The following is a 22154-nucleotide window of genomic DNA, read 5'->3' on the forward strand; positions in this document are numbered from 1 at the left end:
AAGCACCGCCTGAAACGTGGTGCCTTCAGTGAGCTTGGGTGGGGCTAGGCGGTAGGACCATGGGGCCGCACTGGGCTCCCACGTCGCTGAAGGGTTAAGGAGGCAGGCCCGCAGCTCGGGCTTGCTGGGCTTCCCTGCCTCGTAACCGCCCCTGTGCACTGAGCATGGCCCCTGCCGGGAGCGACTCGTACTCGCAGAAGCATGTGAGCAAGTGGGGGGCTCCCGGGCACAGGGAGGGCGTGCGGCAGGGGTGCAGCAGCTCTAGGGAAAGATGCAAGTGGCTCAAAAGGCCCGTGGCAGATGGGATTAAAAAAAAAAAAAAGTTTAATATTACAGTCACGAGGCAGGACAGGACAGATCAGAGACAGCTTCCGGAAGACTCAGCTCTGCACCGCAGCTCCCGCCCCCTGCTCAGTCCAGCTTCTCCAGCACGGAGGGCACGTACACCAGGCTGAGCTCGCTGCCAAAGTTGCAGACGATGGCGGCATTGTCCAGCACCAGGATCTGGCGGGTGGGCTGGGCCTCACTGTTCTTCCCCAAATAGACGGTCTGTAATAGGTCCCCGTAGTTTAGGTCCCAAAAGGAGACACAGCCCTGGCCGCCAGTCACCAGCAGGTTGTCAGAGATGACCCCCAAGCTTGCACCACAGCCCAGGTCCTGGAGGCAAAAACAGGATCAGCTCGGTGTCCCGAATCCCTCCCTAAAACACCAAGAATCCGGAGGCCCCCGACCTGCCCACCTGCTGAATGGAGTAGAGCTTGATGCCAGTGCTCCGGTCCCAGATGCTGATGAGGTCATCCAGGCCACTACTGATGACGCAGGAGGTGGTACAGGTGAGGGAGGTGACGTCCCCACGGTGAGCGAACATGTGGCTGACCCTGCTGCCGGTCAGCACATCCCACAGGCAGATGGCCCCATCTTGTCCTCCACTGGCCAGCACCATGGTCTAGGGGAACAGGCCCGGGGGGCTGGGTCACTGGGGCAATACCTCTGTCCACGAGAGTGTCCCAGTGCCCTGGGGAGTGGGGGGTCCTCCCGCTCTGCTTCCCAAAAGGTTCTGGGGGCCAGCTGTCTGGAGTCCAAAACAAAGGCCATGGCTTGGTACCCTGGCACCCCACCCGCGGCCCCCGGAGGCTCCCTCACCTGGTCAATGTACACAGCTGTGATGGCCCCCGAGTGGCCCTGCAGGGTGAAGAGGCAACACGAGTCCTCCAGACGGAACACCTGGGGCAGGGGTGGGCATCAGTTCTGGTCTGGGGTGGTTTCCCAGCTCCATTTTGGCCAGGAAATCCCTTCTGTGCATCCTCTCCCCGCTCGCCAACCCGGGCTAGGCCACCCCAGCCCCCACAGACAGAGCCAACCCTCACTCTCAGCGTGTGGTCCTGGCTCCCGGTCACGAGTCGCCCAGCCGCAGCCTTCAGGGCTGTGATGGGTTTCTGGTGTGCACAGGGCACGGTGTGGGTCAGGCGACAGGCTACTGTGTCACTGCTGCTGTACACAGGGGACGTGGGGGAACTGCTCCGCCCTGGAGTCCCTGGAGACAAGCCAAGTATGCGGTCTCTGCGGGCAGCCGCCGCACCCCCCGCCCCCGCCGGGTGCAAGCACCTGCCCAGCGCAGGCCCTCTGACCTCGGAACTGCAGGGGGCTGAGGGCAGTGCAGGTCTCCAAGGAGAAGAAATCCAGGGAGCCGTTGAGCCGGGCAGCCACAATCCTGGAAGAGAAGAGTGGCTGCTGGTGGCTCTCCCTCAGAACACCCGGGCTGGGGGCCGAGCACTGTGGCCACCTGACGGGTCAGCTCCACTGGGCAGATGGGAACAAACGAAGGGACCACGGCCAAGGGGCAAGCACAGGTGCTGGGAAACATGTTGAAGCCGGGGGACCCAGGCTACAACTCTACTCCGCCTCTGTTTCTCTATCTGTGAAATGGGGACAACTACCCACCTCGCAGGGTGGTCACGAGGGTAAAAAAGTGGCACCTGGAGAACAGGTAAGACTGTGAGTTGAAGGCCCTCAGAGCCTGGAGCTAAAGGAGGGGCTTCTGAGGAGAGAGACGGGCCCCAAAGGGGCTGTGTGTTGGAGCGGCAGGAGGCACCGGGGTCTCTGGCCTCAGAAAGCAGCTTCGATCCAAGCACCACCCACTGCCCTGCCTTCTTCACTGCCCAGGAATTCCTAGGTAGAGATGGGGGTATTTGCCAAGGGGTCCCAAAGCCTTGCAGTGAGTGGAGTTCAAAATCTTCCTCCAGCACAAGGCATGTCTCCCAGCCCTGAACCGGAAGGGCCCAAGCCAGAGCCTGCGAAGGCGCCGTGAAGGGGGAGTGAGGAGGGCGAGGAGAGCCCACGGTCACCAGGAGCTCTGAGGGCTGGGCGGACACCCGGGGGCTTTCCCTGAACCTGAGAAACCAAGCAGCAGGGAAGAACTTGGAAGAGGGGGAGGAACCCGCAAAGGTGGCCAGGCTCGGGGTGGCGGCTGAGGGTGTCAGCCAAGGCCCGTGCAAGCGGCCTCGCAGAGGCAGAGAAGACAGCTGCAGCCGCCAGAACCTGAGCGCTGAGGGCCAAGGGCACCCTGCCCCGAGAATAAAAAGGCTCCGGCTCTAGCTTAGAAGCTGGTGCCACAAACGGTGGGGACCCCAGAGGGCAGGGCCAGCATGGGACAGCTGGGGCAGGGGGGTGAAGTGAGGAGCAGGAGGCCCCGGTCGCAGTGAGACCTGGGTCTATCAGCCAAGAGCGCGGTTGGCTGGGCCCCCGGGGAGCACCCACAGCCAAGGAGCACGCCGAGGACGGAGGGGAGCAGCGTACAGCGTCAAACACGAAGGTAAGTTTTAAACAGAAGGTTCTGCTGAGAAAGCATTTTTCGGTCACTGAAAACGCAGCCAAGACCTGGTAAGGTCTACGCTGATGGACTCATCCGGGAAACCCTGACTCTGAAGGGTAAGAGGGAAACCGAGTCACAGGGATTAGGGGCCTATTCTAAGTGCTTCAGTTGTCACCCCCCCACAGGTGTGGGGCTGAGTACTGAGAAGGGCCATCAATCACGCGGTGGGGAAGGACCCAGGAAGGGGACTTCTGCAGAGAGGCCGGGCAGCGCAGCGCCTCTCACCTTTTGTCCAGGAACACAAGCGCCGTGATGCCCGAGGTCACCTCCTCGCTGCTGCAGCGCAGTGTACCCTCGATGGCGTCCCACACCTGCAGGCCCAGAGGCCGTGAGCACCTGCGGGCCGCCAGGCCCCCCAAACCCGCGCATGGCCAGCCCTCTGCCTACCCCCGCCCTCCCCGCCGGGGCCCTGCCCACCTCCAGGCGGCCGCTGCTCCGCCCCACCACGATCAGGCTGCCCTGCAGCTCCAGGCTCCAGATGGAGCCGTCTGCGCTGGGGGCCCAGGCCAGGCAAGGGGAGCCCTTCTCGGGAGGGCAGCCCCCCTCGTCCTCGGGGGTCAGGGGGGGCGGCCCGGGCCCCGGGGAGGACGGGCGCAGGGCCGGCGGGCGGCCGGGCGCCAGGCCATCGTCCTGGTACACGCGCTGCACCAGGCGGCTGAAGTCGTAGCCCGGGCCGTCGCGAGCACGGCTGCAGCCCGCCCGGTGCCGGGGCTCGGGCTGCGTGGGTTCCGAGAGCCTCGGCTGGGCCGAGAAGTTAGTGTCGATCAGGCAGGTGAGGTCTGGCTGGTCCCCGAAGAGGGCAGGCGGCGGAGGGCCCCGGGGCCGGTGCCGCAGAGGAGGGCTGTCCCCAGGCTCCTCCGGGCCCCCCTTCCCGCTGTCGGACAGCCGTTCCCAGCTCTCTTGAGCCTCGAACGCGCTGCCAACGCCACTGTCGCGGCGCTGCCTGCCAGGGGCCAGGAGGACGGAGTGAGGACACAGGACGGACGGGAGGGGGAGGGCGGGGAGGGGGCGGGCACCTACCCCAGGCGCGGGATGCGCGTCAGGCAGTCCCCGGTCTGCGCGTCCCACACACACACGTGGCCCGCCAGGCAGCAGCTCACCAGCAGCATGCCGTCGCTGGCCAGGCACTCGATGTCCTGCGCGAGGGGGGCGGTCAGCAGGGGCTCCGGCCCCGCCCCGGCCCCGCCCCCAGCCCCGCCCCCGCCCCCGCACGCACCATGAGGTGCCCGCGCAGCACCAGCGGCGCGATCTCGGTCTCGGGCGGCGCGTAGCCGTAGTCGTCACAGGGCAGCTCCCCGCGCCGCCGCCGGCCGGGCCCGCTGCCGGGCTGCCCGTAGTTGCGCGGGCAGAGCACGCGGTAGAGGCACAGCAGCAGCAGCACGAGCACCATGCCGGCCGCCAGGCCGAGCGCCGCCACCCTGCGCGGGCCGGAGCGTGGTTAGGCGCGCCCGCCCCCCTCCACCCCCTCCCCCTCCCCCCCTCCCCCTCGCCGGCCTCACTTGTACAGGGTGACGTCCCCGTGGGCCGGCGCCACGCCCGGCGCCCTGGGGCCCGCCTCCCAGAGCCCACCGGGCCCGGGCCGTCGCGGGGGCCAGGCGCTGCGGCCGTCCTGAGGGTGCCGCCCCTCCAGGGCCTCCCTGGGGTTCAGGCGCAGCGTGACCGGGATGACGGGCAGCAGGCTGATGTACCTGGGAGCCGGCGGGGGGGCGGGGTGTCAGCGGGGTGCCTGCAGAAGGGCCCCTCCCCACTTCCCACTGGGACTGGCTCAACCTGCTCCACTCCAAGCCCACCCTCTGGGGACAGGCTTCCCAGCACTGGGGAGGTGCAGAGCCAAGGCCCTCCCGGCCCGGCCCGGACACCCAGCCTTGCTCTGTGATGCGCACCCAGCGCCCGGGGAGACACCACGGCATGCGGGCTGCCGCCGCCGCCCGTCCTGGCACAGACTGGGTGCCGGCCAGTGGGCTGATCTCCTTCGGGCTGAGGGGCTGGCAGTGACCTGTGACTTCCCAGGGCTGGGCCCAGGGCGACTGTCTTGGGCTGTGGCCGCCTGGAGCACTGGCTCCTACCTCACAACCCTACGGGTGTTTCTTTGAAAGGAAATGCAGAATTCAAAGCAATGGGTCTCCCGCCTGAGGGGGAAGGGACGCTCTGGGGACGAAGAGCTGACAGCAGGCGGGAAGGCGGCAGCTGCACAGCCCACTCACCTCTTGGCCAGCGTGATGTTGTAGTAGCTGAAGAGCGTAGGCCAGTGGCGGAAGGAGAGCTTCCTCCAGAGTTCCTCGTCCTCGGGCCCCCACGTTACCTCCGGGACGGGGCTGTCAGGGGCGCCCTCTGCTGGGCCCCCAGGCTCAGGCGGCTCTCCAGGCAACGTCTGGTTCTCCGGTAACTTCGGGGCATCAGGCGGGAAGATGGAGAAGGCAGGGTCCGGGTGGCTGGCGGGCAGCACGCCACTAGGCACAGGCATGGGAGTCAGGGCGCCCTCGCCCAGTGGGCTCTGTTCTGTCACCTGGGCAGCAAGGTAGGTGCGCAGCCCTGCTGGGTCTGTGTACACCAGGATGCCGATCCAGATGACGGTGCCGGCCTGCAGAGGGGCAGTGGGTGCTCAGCGGGGCCTCTGGGTGCTCAGCAGCCTTGGCCCTCGTGCTGGAAGGAAGCAGCACGGGGACCTCAGGCCTGGGGGTGGGGAGAAGACACAGGCCCCAATGTGTCCTCCCTTCTGCCTCTCCAAGTCCTCCCACTACCACCTGGGCCAATTGCCATTGGAGGGACCTAGTTCCCTTTTCATGGTCATGGTTTGGGGTTCCCGGCCTAGAAATACAAAGCGCACCTTTAGCACTTCCCCAATCTCCACCTATCAGCTGGGCCAGAAAGCAGGCACCATTCCCACGGACAGCACGGCCAGAGGGACCGGCTAACGGACCTGCTCCAGAGTCAGACCTGCCCACGGGTCCCCCCCAGTCCTCAGGGGGCCTCAGGCTCGCTCCCTCTCCCTGCAGCTCCATGGGGGTGCCACTGCTGGCCAGGAGCCAGCCCTGCTCCTCCCCTTCCGCCCAGCCCAGCAAGTGAATGATTCAGCCAGCATTTTCTGAGTCCTGCACACTGTGTGGCAGGGGAACCCTGGCTCGGGGAACCAAGGTAGTTCCATCCTGGAGCACCCCATCAACCAGGCTCGTGTCCTGGGTCCCTCTAGGGAGATGATGACTCTTCTACCCCATGCTCCTGGGGCTGCTTCTCCCAGGGATAGGCTTATCAGCTCAGAAGCCACCAGGATCTGGGCAGGAGGGTATGGTGGGCGGCTTCCCAAAGCCAGGCTTCCTGGGGCCATGAGGGCCTGAGGAGCATCTCCCACCTCCAAGGCAAAGTGCAAAAGTCCAGAGGGAACAGAGTGCTGGCTCTCAGAGGGCAGGGCAGGGGTGGCAGGTACCATGATAAGGCGCTGTGCCAGGCGGGTGCGGGCCAGGAAGTAGATGACGCGCAGCCTCTTGGGGAGCCGCAGGTTTCGGAAGGAGGACGGTTGCAGTGTGATGGTGTGGGGTGTGGAGGGCCGCACAGCCAGCTGCCGCTCGAAGCGTGCTGGCCGCCCCACTGGTTTTGCTGGGGGCAGGCAGGCCTCCGAGGGCAGCCGCTTGTTCAGGTCCGCTAGCTGTGGGGGGGGGGGGGGGGGGGGGGGGGGGGGGCACAGTGGTCAGGGCTCGAGGCTGCTGTCCAGCGGCTGCCCACGACCGAGATCTGCACCACTCTCACCCCGACGCCCTGAGGCTGGCCAGGGAGGGAGGTAGGGGCAGGGTACAGCGCACTCCTACCTCCATCCGGCGAATGTCAATGGAAAGGACAGTGGTGAAAAACAGCATCTGAAGGAAGAAGTCCGACACCAGGCCCACAACGGCAAAGAGACAGAACTCCTGGAATTAGAGCAGATGAGGGGACACGATGACATCACGGCCCAGCACCTGAGAAGCAGCTCCCTGCCTGCAGACACTTCAAAATCTGCAGGGCAGTGGCGGGCAGAGCCCAGCAGAGAGAAAAAGTTCTGAGTCTGGGAGCAGCCAAGGTTGGGGGGGGGGGGGGGGGCGGCACAGCTGCCCCCTCCCTCCCCACCAGGGGGCAGCAGAGACTCCCCCACTCACCTTGATCCAGAGAAGGTGGAAGGGTGGGTGCTCTCCCTAAACCTTCCAATCGCCCTAGACAGGAGGGCCTGATGCCACCTGCAAAGCTCTGAGCCCCACCATCCCGCTCCCCGCAAAGCTCTCCCCCAGTGATCCTTGGGCCCTGCTTAAGTCCTGTGACCAATGCCTACTTAGAGCCCACAACTGACCCAATGTCAGGACTCAGACGGCTTCCTGGCCAGTGACTGCACAGAACCAAAGGAGGGAGAGAGGGCAGGAGGGAATTAATTTCTGCCCTGAAACTGAATACGGGTAGTGTCTCTGCTCCCCAAGCTCTATCAACAGATGGAATCTCCTCAGATTTCAGTTTTCCTCCCCTGCCCTTCACCACAGCTTCCACTCACATCTGGGGTAAGATGAAGGACCCAGCTCGTGGTGGCACAGGGGTCATGGCAGCTCTACTGTCCCAAGGTGGCACTGTGTCCTGCAGATGCCCTCTGGGTCACCCTATGTTCTCTGCTCACCCCCACAACTCAGCAGGCCTGCCAGCTCTAGGGGAAGGCAGAGGAGGACAAGATGCATGGCTCCCTTCCTGCAACCCCTCAAGCAGTGGTCAGCAAGTCTGCGCTCTGACTCAGCGTAGGTCCCCTCCGGCTGCTCGTAGCCCCACAGCTGCGTGGGGGCACTTGGCCAAGACCAGGAGCCACTCGGAGCAGTGGCCCTCCACTGGGGGGAGGGGTGCGGTATGACTGGAGGCTGCAGATGTGGGTCAGGGCTAAGCCTAGGAAGGAGGAAGGGACCAGTGCAGGGGCCCCACAGGGCTTGTGCCTGAGAAATGAGAAACAGGTCTGGCTGGAACTGGGTGAACTTCTGAACCAGGCCTGCCAGGAGCACTCTGTGCATGGAACACCATCTTGGCAGCAGAGGTCCCAATGCAAGGGTGTCTGCGTTGAGAGGGGTACACCTCCCACACAGCGGGGGAGCTGGGCAGCTGGCTCCACACTCACCCAAGGGGCAGGCCTTGGGGCCTTACCTGGATGGCAGGCACCAGGGTGAAGTAGCCAATGAGGATGATGCCCAGCTCCGTGGCCATGTTCTTCATGATGGACCAGCTCTCACTGCTTAGGCCTGCAGAGGACAAGAGGGCCATGGGGCCAGCACATGGGAAGGGTGCCCAGCCTTCTGAGGCAGCCATTCCACCACAGTGGCCCAGTGCTCAGGCCACCACAGTGGCCCAGTGCTCAGTCTGCCAGCGCCCAGGCTCCACGTGTTGCCACCACTGCAGAGCTGTCGCGGGAAGGGGCTGGAGAGTACAGAGGAGAGCTACAACCACCATCAGAGGAAGGGAGAAGCAGGGTGGTGAGATGAGCAAATCCAAGGGGAAAGCCGAGGGCCACCCACTCTAGCACGTTCAGCCTCCACGTACCATTCGGTCTGGTCTGCACGGGCCCGCCCACACATGGCAGAAGGCCTGAGCGATGGAAGTGCTAGCTGTGTTCTTCCTCCAGCCCGGCCCCCAGAGCAAGCCCTGCCGGGTAAGGGGCCATGGCCCCTCGTGTCCTCGGTGCCCCCCATCTAGCGCAGGGCCTGGCCTCTCACAGAAGCTCATGAAGGCTTGTCCAGTGAGCGAACAGCCTGCCCTCGGCCCTGTTCCCACAGACTGGGGGTTAGGAAGAGGAAGTGCAAGAGTTCAGACTTCCGGGTCTAGGCTCTCTGCCCACTCTCCTCAGCATCCCGATCCCCACCTCCTGGCACTGAGGCCCAGGGGCCCTTTGTGGCAGCTGTGGGGACAGCGTCTCTGAAGGGACCAGCCGCAGGAGCCTGGGCCAAGTGCGGGAGGGTGAGGCGGGAAGAGAAAGCACCAGGTGCCAGTGTGGACGAAGGGCCACTGAACACGAGCCCTGGAGCAGAGTTCAGCTGTGTTCTTACTGACACATGAAACAGGACAAAGTCCAGTCCAGCAGTTCCGTGGTTCCTCAGGGCATGCGCTAACAAGCCCCCAGGGCCTGATGGTCCACACCACGTTACACTAGAGGTCAGAGCAAGGGTGATTTCTGGGGCCCCGTCTCCTCCACAGCAGGAAGCCCAGCACAGAAGGCCCCCTAGCGCCCCCCGCCAGCCACGTTACCTTGGGCGATGCGCAGCTTCACCTCCAGGTCCACCGGGGTCGAGACCACTGACTTGGTGAGCACCAACACGTTCTCTAACCCAATAACCACCACAAGGTAGGGGAAAATCTCGCTGGGGACAGAGAGGGAGAAGGTGAGGACAGTGCTGAGGAGGGCCCCCAACACATGCTGGTTCTCTACAGGTTTGGGCCCCGGGAAGACTGTGGGGTTTGCGGCCTCTAGTGGGAGGCTTCTGAGTGACTTCCAGAAGCACAGGGCAGAGCCCCAGCCCCCTCCACCCCACCACACAGGGCCTCTGCCTGCACAGCTCCCAGCTTTCAGGCAGGCCTGGAAGCCCGGCCAAGGGGTCAGCAAGCATCCCGGCCTCCATGTACGCAGCACACAGTGGCTGCCGGAGCACCGCTCTCCCTGTCCCTCCCACACCGGACTCTGCTGGACAGAGCAAATGGCCGGGAGCCCTCAGCAGCACTGCAGGCCAAGCCGTCGGGACTAAGTAGACGGGGGATGAGAGGAGCCTCTGCGGAGGCCGTGTGGAGAACTACTAGCTCTCCAGGGCCCACTGTGAGGCCCGCACTACCGGCGAGGACTATGAGGGACAAGGCACACCGGCTGAGGTGTAGCTGCCGGGATCCCTGCTGCGGGCTCTGAGGAGGGCACAACAGCCACGGGGGAGGGGGTGTCAGCCCCGTCGGGTTCAGGAAAGGAAGCAAGTGTTCCACGAGCAAGGGAAGTAACAGAAGACATAGCATCGCTGCTCCCGCAACCAGCCCAGCCAGCCCCGGTAGTGGATGGGCCAGGCGCTCAGCGACCACTAACGGCCAGGCCAAGGGCGGGCAGGGGGTGGGTGTAGCCAGAGCCGGGGAGACCGAAGACAAACATGGGCCGGGGCTTCCAGCCCAAAAGTTGGAGAGAAATGGCAAGAGAAAGCACACATCAATGGAAAGGTGGCAAATTAGAGTGTGCTTGTGTCTTTTAAAAAAACTCTGAAATGACCTATTTTATTAGTCATTTAAATGTTTTAGTAGTAAAAAAGGGAAGAAATATACCTTTTTTTTTTTTAAGATTTGATTTATTTATTTGACAGAGAGATAGAGAGAGAGCACAAGTAGGCAGAGTGGCAGGCAGAGGGAGAGGGAGAGGGAGAAGCAGGCTCTCCGCTGAGCAGGGAGCCGGACATAGGGCTCGATCCCAGGACCCTGGGATCATGACCTGAGCTGAAGGCAGCTGCTTAACCGACTGAGCCACCCAGGCGCCCCGAAATGTACCTTTCTTAACCTCCTACCCATCTGTGCCTTAAACCATCAAGGAGCAGTATGCATGTGTATATATACGAACACACATGCACGTCCACATCCACTTACAGACACACACACACGAAGGGCAAGGCCACACGTGTGCAGAAACCCACGTATATACACATACACAGCCCTACCTGTATACGTGTTGTATGCATACACAGATGTACTCTACATACATGAGTATGAACGCAAGCCAGGTAAGTTAAAGGTAAAAAATGTACCTCTTAAATGTCAAGATAACAACGCGAAGACACAGGGTACCAGCAAGCATCCAGTCCCGGGCAAGCCCAGAGGCTCTCCGGTCTGAAGCTCGGTGGAGCCTGGTGGGGACCTACCCGCCGTTGAGGGTGGGTGTCAGGCCGAAGAGTGTGCAGAGCCCCACGGACATGAGCAGAGAGCTGAGCACCGTGACCACGGCAGCCAGAGCCAGCCCCCACTTGGACTTGACCATGTCGATCTTGCCTGGAGGGCAGAGAGGGCACATCAGGGCGGCATCTCCCCCAGACCCTGACACACCCCGGCCCTTTGGGGCTTATCTCCCAGGAGGAGAGTGAGGAAGGGGTGGCCCCTGGTTTAACCCAAGAAGGGTCTTTTCCTGAGAAGCCAGAGAAGGCCTGGACCCACCCAAGCCTGAGACTCTGCTGGAGGATGAAGCCCTGGCTTTTGTGACCGCTGGGCATGTCTGACATCTCTGCCCAAGCCACCTCCAGAGGCAGGGAGGCAGGTGGTCTGGAATGCCCATTTGGCTTGGAGAAAGCCCCAGCCTCCGTGCTGTGCACCTACGTGTGGAGAAGTAGATGTAGGCAAACAAGATGATGTAGGTGGTCACGAGGGGGATGAGTTCGGCGATGCCAATCTCCTCCTTGAAGTGCACGTGGACCAGGCTCTCCGCCCGCAGGCTGCAGTTGGGGCTGGGGTGCAAGAGCATCAGGCGGGCCCGCAGGCTGCCCAGGAACCTGCTCATGGAGTGGAGTGGGGTGGGGTGGATGAACTGTCCCTCTTGGGCCAGGGGCAGAGACAATGCCTGGAAGGAAGGCCAATCAGGGCTGCCCTCCTCCCCGTGTTGGAGGGAGGTTTTCTGTGGTGTCTGAGCTTCCCCACAATCTCCAAGGGGCTTTGGAAGAATGGCGAAGTTGTCTCAGGAGCTCCCCCAGCCCCTTCCTCAACACCCCTTTCCTGACCCATCATAGCACTCTGAGTGCCCCAGGCCCAGACAGCCAATCGGAGGCATCTCTGGTGCTCTCTGCCTTGGTAGGGAGCTGCCTGCAGCACTTTGCTGGGAAGGCCTGAGGCCACATCGGGCTCAGGAGTCACCAGCTGGGGACTCCTACCAGAGGCTCAAGAAAGATCAGTGGAAGCACCAGGACATTGAATTTGCCTTAGTCCCCTATTCTTTTTTTTTTTTTTTTTTTAATTCAATTATCCAACGTATAGTTAGTCCCTTATTCCTTTTTTTTTTTTTTTTTTAAAGATTTTATTTATTTATTTGACAGAGAGAGACATAGCGAGAGAGGGAACACAAGCAGGGGGAGTGGGAGAGGGAGAAGCAGGCTCCCCGCAGAGCAGGGAGCCCGATGTGGGACTCGATCCCAGGACCCTGGGATCATGACCTGAGCCGAAGGCAGTCGCTTAACCAACTGAGCCACCCAGGCGCCCTTAGTCCCTTATTCTTAACTAGGCCAGGTCAGGTCATCCCCGTTCAAATGTGAAAACACAGCATCCTTCAGTCTAAGGGAAATAAACATTTCAACTGGAGGCCTGAAAACTGCAAGTTCCCAGGGGGCATTCTGGGCACCCTAAACCAGAACGGGGACTACTCAAAGCCTCATGCCATTCCACAGCCCAGCCAGGAGCCCCGAGCGCCGACGGCCTTACTTGGCATGGTAGCGCTGGAAGACCAGGGTGATGGTGTACGAGACCATCCTCTTCCTGGTGTAGAGGCTCACCCCGCTGTACTTCCCAGGAACACCAAACAGCAAGTCTGCAGACAGAAACCAGCAGTACTGACATACGAAGATAGCCACTGTAGAGCCGCCAAGGACCCCTCCCTACCCCCCACCCTAAGAAACAAGGGGTAACCCCTGATATGCCAGAGCACCCGTCAAAGCGGACATGGTGATCAACCTAGGCAACCTGCCCTGGAGGTACCTTTGAGTGTGGCTGAGGTCTGTAGGGTTTTGGGCTCGTGCTGGTGGATGGTCCCGATGATGTCAGGATCAGCATGGAAGCGTTCCCAGTCATTCTGCCAGAAGTTCCCAGGGGACAGCAGCAGGCATCCATGCTCGGGAAGTAGGTTCCGGAGCTTCCTGAGGCCTGGCAGCAGGTCAGTCACCTGCAGGCACACCTCCTCCAGGCCCCTGGTCCCAGAACTGTGCAGGAGACAGCACAAGGCACCCGCTGTGTCCGTGAGCACTCGGCAGGCGCACTGCACTTACGGGGAGAGCCTCTGTCATCAGGTTCCCGGATGCCTGCTATCTCAAAGAGCCTAAGGATTAGGACAGCAGGGGAAAGTTCTCCCAGGTGGTCAACAACCAAACCATGTGGCTGATGGACCTTCACAGTACACATGCGGCCCCGAGCCTCTCTGAGAAGTGTGCTCTGGGAGCGTGCACAACCTCTCGCCCACTAAGACACCTCAGCCAATTCAGTGGGCAGCTGAATTCAGTGGCAATTCAGTGGGCAGAAAATGAGGGGCTTCATTTCGTTCACCAAAACGCGTGTCAAAGCTCTCGGCTAACTAAAATCCCAGCGGGTGGAGCAGCCTGTGAAGCCAGCACACTCCGGAGACCCTCGGGGGCCGGGGGACACCGCCCGGGTTGGGGCTTCAGAAGCGATCCCCAGGTGGAGCGGGCTTCTCCTGAACCCGAGTGAACCTCAGTCACGTCCACACCACTGAGCCGCCAGGCAGTAAGCCACCTGAGGGGCAAGCAAGCTCGGCACGGGGTCAGCGCGGAGGACGCCTGCTCTGTCTGAGACCTGAGGACGAAACCACCTGCGCCCTCTGAAGAGGTCCAGGGGAGCGCGGCCACAGTGGCCCCACAGGAGGCTGAGGAAGGCAAAGCGAGCTCACCCGCCACTCTTCTCACTTGTTCAATTTCTGCCAAGCTGGCTGGCTCAGTATTGCCCTTCGGGACGGAACAGATTCAGGGAGGCTGGGGTCTCTGAGAGGGATACCTGTCTCTCAGCACGTGGTTCCGGATCTCTTCCACCAACTGGAATGCCCGGGACAGAGGAGAACGGAACACATCCACCGCCAGCAGGTTCTTGTGCCAGGGAGACACCGAGGACTTCACAAATATCTGCTGGATGTAAGCCACGGGGGCGCCCACATACTGCAGAAGAAATAGGGGAGGGGGGGAAATGGGCCCACATTCAGTAAGGGTTTACTAAGCATCTACGATGGGCAAAGTGTGTGGGGCCCAAAGGACAGGCCTTCAAAAATGAAGATGTCCACGAGGGGCTTTTTACCATCTATGAACCATTTTCCTAAACACTTCCCAATAGACCAGGGATCGGCAGACTATGGCCACAGGCTCAATCAAGCCCGGCACCTGCTTTTCTAAATACGGTTTTCCTGGAACACAGCCGTGCCCACTCCATTCCGTACTGTCTGGGGCTGCTTTCACGAAACAATGGCCGAGGTGAATGTTCACCACAGAGACTATGACCCACGAAGCCTAAAGCACTTACCATCCAGTCATCTATGGGACCGGTCTGCCGCCCTCACAGTGCACCCTAGGCTCCCAATAGGGTGCAGCCTTAGGGATCCTGCCACTTGCAGGTTAGCGGATTTTAAAGATCCAAGGACCCAATTTTAAATCCCGGCTCTCCAACTGTATGGCCTTGGGAACATGCTGGATTTCTCTGGATTTTGGTTTCCTCACTATGAAAGAGGGGTGACTGACATTCACCCTGCAGCATCGAGAATATGCACACACACTCACACACGCCTCCCACCACACGGACCCAGAGACACACATGCATACAAACAGCACATGCAGAGATTAAGTATTAATGGAAATATTAGCAATAAACAGTTGTGGCACATCTTTTCATCGCCCCCCCCCCACCGACAGTCCTATGAGAAGGTGACTCCCCAGGCTTTCATGACTCTTGCAGCGGGATGCAAGGACCCAAGCCCGTGTGTCCTCACTGAATGTCACACACTTCTCTCACTAGAACCGGCCATCTGCCCTGGAAGGGCTAACAACAGGCACCTGACCAAAGTATTCAGACATGTAACAGGCATGTCTGAATAACTCCCAGTGATGGAGAGGTCATGGAGTACCCCCAAAATGAGGTACTGGATTAGCCGTGGCAGGATTACAGCCCAGGGAGAAAGTGCGTGGAGCCGTGAGGTGGGGAAGGCCAGGCAGGAGGGGGACGGGGAGGGCCTCTGAGAGCACATCCAGTCCAGAGAGCACAGGGAGTCCTGCCAGGTAATCCCAGAAATCATAGCTAGAATGAGGGGAGGCTGGGAGGATGCCTGACTGAGCAGTCTGGTTTCTCACCAGCTGACAAAGAACAGCCCCGGGAGTCTCTGAGAGGAAGGGCGACCAGACGAAAGCAGCGCTCTGGAAGCCTACTCTGGAGTTACGGCGTCAGCCAGCTGGAGGCCGGGCAAGACGGCCGGCGCCATGACGCACGGTGGTGCCGGCTGCAGGGAGCTGCAAGGGCTGTCTCCACACCTGCGCCACAATCAGGGACTTCCAAGGGCAGGGGAGGACATGAAGGAAGGCCACTCAGCCACTCGATGATGCCCGGATAGGTTATTGCACAAGCGAGGGTCAGGATGCTGAACCGAACAGCAGGTTAAGGCCTCCTGAGCTTAAAGGAACAACCCAAGGCAACCACCTGTGCCTTTGTGAAGTTTACACTTATGAAGCCATGTCTTACAAAGGCTCTGGGGACAGAAGGCCTCACCTGCTTTGTCATTCGCACCGACCTGGCCTGTTAGAAGCTGCCCAGAGGCACAGAGGGATCTGGATGGAGCCGGCTGCCGCAGGCTCTGACCTGAACAGCAGCTCATTGGTTCAACTCATCACACAGGCCTGCGTGGGGGAGGAGCCGTTGCGCGTACAGCTCTACAAGGAGAGCTGTCCCCGGGGGAATCACCCCCAAACCCTGTGAAGGACGCAGCGTGTCACCCAGGGGCAGCAGGGCATCGCGGAGCCTCCAGCCCCAGGTTCGTACCCACTGGCCACAAGGCTGTGTCGCACACACCACCTCCTCTGCCCAGGGCCCTCCTGAGGCCCTCCACCTCCGCCTCCACGCTCAGGCCCACCGAGCCTCTGTGACTGAACCCTTAGTGTCCAGGCGGGAAACTCCTCTGGCTCCTGGGCCCTCCACTTCTTCTCCAGCCCCCTTCCCACCAGGCACCTTCTCCCCAGCCAGGACCACTCGGGCCACCATCTCAGCAAGTGCTAACGAACATGACTCAGAACCAGAGCCTTCTCCCTGGGCCCTAGGGACAGCTCTAGAAGTTCTGGGAGCACCTTGCTCCCCCAATTTTTAAAAGTTTCTGCCTAGAAGTGTACATATTATGACTACCATCATCATTTTTAGGAGAGGATCCATGGCTTTCATCAGATTTTCATAGCAGCATGTAACCCTTTGCCCTAGGTAGCTCCTTCTCGGTTGTCCTTCCACCAGTGCTGGGTAAGCCCTCTACTCATCTGTTCGCATGCCCGACCAGCACGGCAACCGCAGCAGACGAGAACCGGGGAGGAGTGATTCCTACTGCACAGCCCTGCTCCCTGGCCCTGGCGGGGCCTCCCTCTGCTGCAGGGCTCCTGATTCACTCCCTGATTTCCAAATGAACTTCCCAAGCAGCTATTCCATGTCTTTGCAACTCTTCCAAGGTCTTGGTCCACTCATTTAACAGGATTGTAGCAAACTTGTCACCCAACACAGGCTCCCTCAACCCCCCTCTTCTGGGCATCAAAATTCCCTCTCCGCGGCTTATTCAACAGGCACGGGCCTGACTCCTGTCATCCACTATCTCAGTCTGGGTTCCCCAGGAGCAGACCCTAAGACAGGTGGTTTACTTGGGAGGTGCAGAAAGCAGAGAGAGGGGAAAAGGACAAGGAACAAGGGAGGGAAAGCAGACAACAAAGGGTGTTACTGGCCAAGTGACCTCTGTGGGTAATGGGGTTTAGCTGAGTCATCCCACCTGAGGGATTAGAGAGCTCAGCTATTACACGCCCCACCCCGCGCCTACGGCTTGAGGGCTGCCCCTAGGGGACACCGACTCCCCGGCACCTCAGACCTTGCTGCACCTGAGATGCTCCGATACAGGACATGCAGGGGCTGGTAGCTGACAAGCAGGCGGGCAGGCGCTGAAAGGGCAGTGGGGATGTGGCCAGGGCCCCACCACTCCCCGTGCTGGGCGCTATCACAATCGCCACTGGCTGTTATTAAGTGGGAGACAGACATCCGAAGGCAGTGACTGCGGAAGCGTAAGGGCCCGCGGATCCAGATGCCCGCAGACTCCTCACTAGACAGAGGTTGTGGCAGGCAGTCTTCTACCACGGCCCCCGTCTCCCCCACCCCCGGCGCTCACGCCCACGTGCAATCCCCCCGAGAGTGGGCTGCGCCTAGTGACTGGCTTCTGACAGATGACAACAGAAGTAATGACGTCATTTCTGAGATTAGATTACAGAAGATTATAACCCTTGGGGACGTAATGCTCAGTGAAATAAGCCAGTCACAAAAAAACAAGTACTGTACAATTCTACTCCTATGAGGTACCTAAAATAGTAAATTTATAGACACAGAAAGAACAACGGTGGTTGCCAGGGCTGGAGGAAGAGGGGGGTTATTAATAGGTATAGGGTTTCTGTTTTACAAGATGAAAAGTTATAGAGATGGATGGTTGTACAACATGAATGTATTTAATATCAGTAAACTATATACCTAAAAAGGGTTTATACGGTAAATTTTATGTTGTATTTTGACACACACACACACACACACACAAGGGCACGCAGGCTCGTGCATGTGCGCAAGCAACTGAAAGGAAAGAGACTATAATTCTTCCTCTGTCCCCTTCTTCTGGAACCACCACTCTGATGAAGTTAGCCATGTCGTGAACTTCTCTGGAAGGTCCACGAAGCAAGGAACTGAGGGGACCCTCAGCCAACACACGGTGAGGAGGGGAGCCCCTCAGCTCAACAGCCTGCAAGAAGCCCCTTGCTAGCTGGCCACTGAGTGAGCCTGGAAGCGGATTCTCCCCATTTGGGCTTGGAGATGAGTGCAGCCTTGGCTGATACCTTGCGTGCAGCCTTGGGAGACCCTGAGCTAGAGGTCGCAGATAAGAAAACCAAGCCCAGAGAGATAAAGGATGTGGCCAAGGACAGAGCTGACAGGCAGCTGAGCCAGGATTAAAGCCAGGGCCGCCCAATTCTCAAACCTGTTTTTTCTCAACAGCCAATGTGCCTGGGTGGTGGGGAACCATGCGAGTTCCTGTAGAGAACAGGAAACAGACGGCAAGGCCCACCACGAGCAGTGTAGGAGGGGAGCTGAGGTCCTAGGGATCCCTGGGGTCTCCGGCCACCAGCATTCACAGCATGAGGCGCTGACCAGGGCCCTGTGGAAACCCCGCGTCCAGGCTTAGCCACCACCACGGCCACCGCAGTGCCGGCCCAGGAAGCCCAGCCAGCTCTGTGGCTGGCCAGGTCGGGCTTCGTGTGGAGTTCAGGGTTCCTGATGACCCCGTCTAGGGGAGCCAGGCCAGTGCAGGAGACCTCAGGCTTGTTTTGTTTGTTTTTATTTTTACTTTTTTAAAGATTTATTTGACAGAAAGATAGAGCACAAGTAGGCAGAGCAGCAGGCAGAGGCAGAGGGAGAAGCAGACTTCCCCACCGAGCAGGGAGCCCGACACAGGGCTCCATCCCAGGACCCTGGGATCATGACCTGAGCTGAAGGCAGACGCTCAACCGACTGAGCCACCCAGGCGCCCTGTTTTTGTTTTTTTTTAAATACAGTCCTTCCTCTCCATTCAGATAGAGCAAACTAGAGTTCTCGGGAGTTTACCTTTACACTGACACACCCAGGGGCTCTCTGCAGAACCTGACAGAGGACGCCTGATACTCAGCAATTCTGAAAACCAGGGCTCCTGATCCTTGTCCTCCAGCCCTGGGCACATAAGGGGGTGTGGTGGGCGGGGGGGAAGGAGGGAAAGGCAGGCTCAGGGGACCCAGCTGGGTTCAACTTCTAGTGCCAGCCCTGGCTGTGTGCCTTGGACAACAGTGTCTGCACTCTCTAAGCCCCAGGCCCTTACTAGGGAATGCGGATGGAATGCCAGACCTCACGCATCACTGTGAGGACCCAACAAAACAACACATATAACCATCTGGCAAAGTGGCCAAAAACATGTCACTTATATGGAGTTACATTACCATGGCTTAAAACTATTAAAATTAGATTTGGCATCTCCTGAAGATCAATCCCGTCACTCCCTTCACACCCCCAACCCTTCTCCTAAGCACGGTCACCTCCGTCTCCAAGTTTCTCCAAGTTCAATACAACTGATCTTCCTACTGCCACTTTCCTCATGTCCTTGCCTCTGGGGGACTGGCTTCCCACTGCATATACAATCAAAGTTGAAACCCCACCGCCTCAGATTCAACTTGGCCCCACCTACCTTATCACCCATCATGCACCAAGAAAAATGACTCAATTTACATTCCTGGTCTGCTAAATAAGCCGGGCTGTTTCTGTTAAACAAGAAGCTTTTCCTCAGCACCTACTATGTTAAAATACCGGACTATATGTGCTCGAATGGAACACAATTCCTACTGGGTGGAAATACAGAGAGGAGAAGCAGGGCAAGAGAGCTGGGGAAGGCTTCCTGGAGAGAGTGGTATCTGAGCTCCACTAAAGGACTGCAGGCCTGCGGTGCCCGGAGGGCAATCAAACATATGAACTTTGGTCCTCTTCCAGAACTTCGGCCAGATCTGATCAATGACAGTGACAACAGTGACAGCCACAAACGTGTCAAATGCAAGTGATGGGCCTGGCACTAAGCCTTTGCATGCCTTCGTGTAATCCTCTGACGACGTATGATATAGATATGATTATCATCCCCATTTTATGAATGAGGAAACATGGGCACGAAGGTGTGAAGTAACCTGCCCAAGGTCACACGTGTGGGAAATGGAAAGCTTCTACCATTTCTGCTTTGTTCTTCTGTTCCTCTGGTAAAAACATCCCTTTTTCCAGAAGGTGCCCCTCCCAACCTGACAAGGCCATTAGTTAGTGACTCCACTCTTAGAGAGCGTGGGCCTGACTCAGAGCACCAGGACCCGGCACAGTGGATCAGAGACCTCTCTGCAGGACCCACAAAGGCAAGACTGCACAGCGCAGCTGACGTCCCACTGTGGGGACACTAGAGCAAGAGGGCAGAAAAAGGGCTATATAGAAAGCCATCTCCAGCATATGGAAAGACTGGCAATTCAATAAAAAGAAATCCAAACGACTTCATTCAAAATGGGTGAACACCTACCAAAGAAAGACATGCAAATACAATAAGCACTTGACATTAACCATCTGGGAAAGGCAAATGAAGACCACAATGAGATTTCTCTATGTATCCATTAGAAAGCCTTTTTAAAAACTTGTACCAATAGCTTTACAGCATAAAGACTGAACTTTAATGTATGGAAATTTATAAAGTAACTCAAGAGGCTGACGTATGTGAAAAGAATGATGCTTCACCCCTGCGGTCTTCCCCAAACCCACAATCCCAGGCTAATCTAGAGAAAAAACAAAAAATCCCCCTGGAGGGCAGTCTACAAAATACCTGGCCGCTACTCAAAACTGTCAAGCTCATCAAAGACAAGGAACGTCTGCGAAGCTGTTGTACCCAAGAGAGGCCACCGGGGAAGCGACACGCGAGTGTAATGTGGTGCCCTAAATGGGATCCTGGGAGAGAAAAAGAACTTCAGGTAAAACCTAAGAAAATGTGGTTTCCTTAGTTTCCTTAGTGACAGGTTCTCAGAATTTCCTTGTTTTTGATAACCTTGACAGTTTTTTTTTTTTAAAGATTTTATTTATTTATTCATGAGAGACAGAGAGAGAGAGAGGCAGAGGGAGAAGCAGGCTCCCCGCTGAGCTGGGAACCTTACGCAGGACTTGATCACAGGACCCCGGGATCATGACCTGAGCCGAAGGCAGACGCTTAACCATCTGAACCACCCAGGCGCCCTAACCTTGACAGTTTTAAGGAGTTGTGGTCAGGTACTGTATAAAAAGTCCCTCAATTGGGGGGGGCGCCTGGGTGGCTCAGTCGTTAAGTGTCTGCCTTCGGCTCAGGTCATGATCCCAGGGTCCTGGGATCGAGCCCCACATCGGGCTCTCTGCTAGGCGGGAGGCGTGCTTCTCCCTCTCCCACTCCCCCTGCTTGTGTTCCCTCTCTCGCTGTCTCTCTCTCTGTCAAATAAATAAATAAAATCTTCAAAAAAAAAAAGTCCCTCAATTGGGATTCATCTGATGTTCTTCCCATAATTAGGCTAGGATTATGGGTTTCTGGGAAGAAGACCAGAGGTAGAGTGTCTCACTTGTCACACATCAAGGGTATATACTATCAGTCTGATCTATCACTGCCGACGTTGACTCTGACCGCCTTGCTGAGGAGGTATCTGTCTGGTTCTCCACTCTAAAGTGCTTCTTTTCTCCCCGTCTCCATACAGTGTTCTTTGGAAGGAAGTCACTATGCACAGTCCACGCTTAAGGAAGGGAAGTTATACTCCACCTCCTTGAGGGCAGAGTATTTACATAAATTATTTAGTATTTTTGCCCAGATTTGTCTATTTCCCCCCATTTACTTATTCAAGCATATGAACTCAGATATTTATTTTATACTTTGGGTTATAATCCAATACTACTTTGCTTTATTGCAAAATATATTTTATTTTCTAGCATTGGCCATTGGGAGCTCTTTCAGTTGGTTCCTGTATCCCTTTGACATACATCATATTTATTTTAAACTGACATCTTTGTCTTCTCTTTCTAGTCAGACTGAGATCTCCCCGGAAGCCGTGAGGCTCTATGTGTCCCTTAGATCATCACCCTGCCGGGCACACCACAGGCATGCAATAAACATATGCTGAATACTAGAAGGAATGGAGGGAGGAAGGAAGGATGTTCTGGTTCCTGGGTGGGCAGCAGGTGCTTGTGCTGTGCTGCCCGGTGCCTGAGCCTCCTGATTTTCCTTTTGAAATGGTCCTTTCTTGTTCTCAGCCTCATGATGGAGACAACTAACAATGAAGCCAGTCAACAAAGTACCCGTCTTCACCACGGGATTTGGGATGGGGACAGGCAGGTAACCTCACTTAGAATCAACCTGGCACCTTCTCATCCTGCACCAGATTGGATATTGCAACAACATGGGGCTGAAGCTGCTGGAGCTACTGTTAGGTAGATCAAGAGTGGAGCTGACAGAGTAGAAAGGTGGGCTCCTTTTGAGGCCCAAGCCATACTATCCTTGAGTTCTAGGACTCCAAAAATTCCCTTTTTGCTTACTCTAGTTTGGGCTGAGTTTTTTGTTCCTTATAACTAAAGCAGTCCTTACCATTCCTGTTTTGCTGGCCTGAATTTTTAGCACGGATTATCCGTGGAGGTAAGGTAACTGACCACTAACCTGCAGAGCACCAGGTCACCGCACCGAGGCCTTCAAGGCAGGGGCCAGGGCGGGGGGGGGGGGGGCTCCAATGAGGAAGACAGAAAACAGACAATCCTCTGTTGAGCC

At 58.2% G+C, this 22154-nt stretch overlaps 1 protein-coding gene across 3 annotated transcripts in view; it reads right to left on the bottom strand.

The window, feature by feature from the left end:
• Nucleotides 1–307: 307 nt before the first annotated feature.
• SCAP (SREBF chaperone) overlaps nucleotides 308–22154 on the bottom strand; it is a 68623-nt gene continuing 46776 nt past the window's right edge. For all 3 annotated transcript variants that reach the window (XM_032412621.1, XM_032412623.1, XM_032412624.1), the window contains exons 4-23: nucleotides 13580–13737; nucleotides 12554–12774; nucleotides 12281–12386; nucleotides 11189–11361; nucleotides 10741–10867; nucleotides 9107–9219; nucleotides 8012–8106; nucleotides 6676–6774; nucleotides 6297–6515; nucleotides 5077–5453; nucleotides 4372–4560; nucleotides 4089–4290; nucleotides 3893–4008; nucleotides 3290–3815; nucleotides 3098–3183; nucleotides 1629–1711; nucleotides 1368–1534; nucleotides 1144–1224; nucleotides 740–946; nucleotides 308–657 (exon numbers count right to left, since the gene is read on the bottom strand). In XM_032412621.1, the coding sequence (XP_032268512.1) occupies nucleotides 412–657; nucleotides 740–946; nucleotides 1144–1224; nucleotides 1368–1534; nucleotides 1629–1711; nucleotides 3098–3183; nucleotides 3290–3815; nucleotides 3893–4008; nucleotides 4089–4290; nucleotides 4372–4560; nucleotides 5077–5453; nucleotides 6297–6515; nucleotides 6676–6774; nucleotides 8012–8106; nucleotides 9107–9219; nucleotides 10741–10867; nucleotides 11189–11361; nucleotides 12281–12386; nucleotides 12554–12774; nucleotides 13580–13737 (3591 nt within the window). In that variant the 3' untranslated portion in view covers nucleotides 308–411. The remainder of the gene's footprint in view (nucleotides 658–739; nucleotides 947–1143; nucleotides 1225–1367; nucleotides 1535–1628; nucleotides 1712–3097; nucleotides 3184–3289; nucleotides 3816–3892; nucleotides 4009–4088; nucleotides 4291–4371; nucleotides 4561–5076; nucleotides 5454–6296; nucleotides 6516–6675; nucleotides 6775–8011; nucleotides 8107–9106; nucleotides 9220–10740; nucleotides 10868–11188; nucleotides 11362–12280; nucleotides 12387–12553; nucleotides 12775–13579; nucleotides 13738–22154) is intronic.

Source organism: Phoca vitulina, unplaced genomic scaffold (assembly GCF_004348235.1).
Source record: "Phoca vitulina isolate PV1807 unplaced genomic scaffold, GSC_HSeal_1.0 scaffold13, whole genome shotgun sequence".
Classification (NCBI taxonomy): Eukaryota; Metazoa; Chordata; class Mammalia; order Carnivora; family Phocidae; genus Phoca; species Phoca vitulina.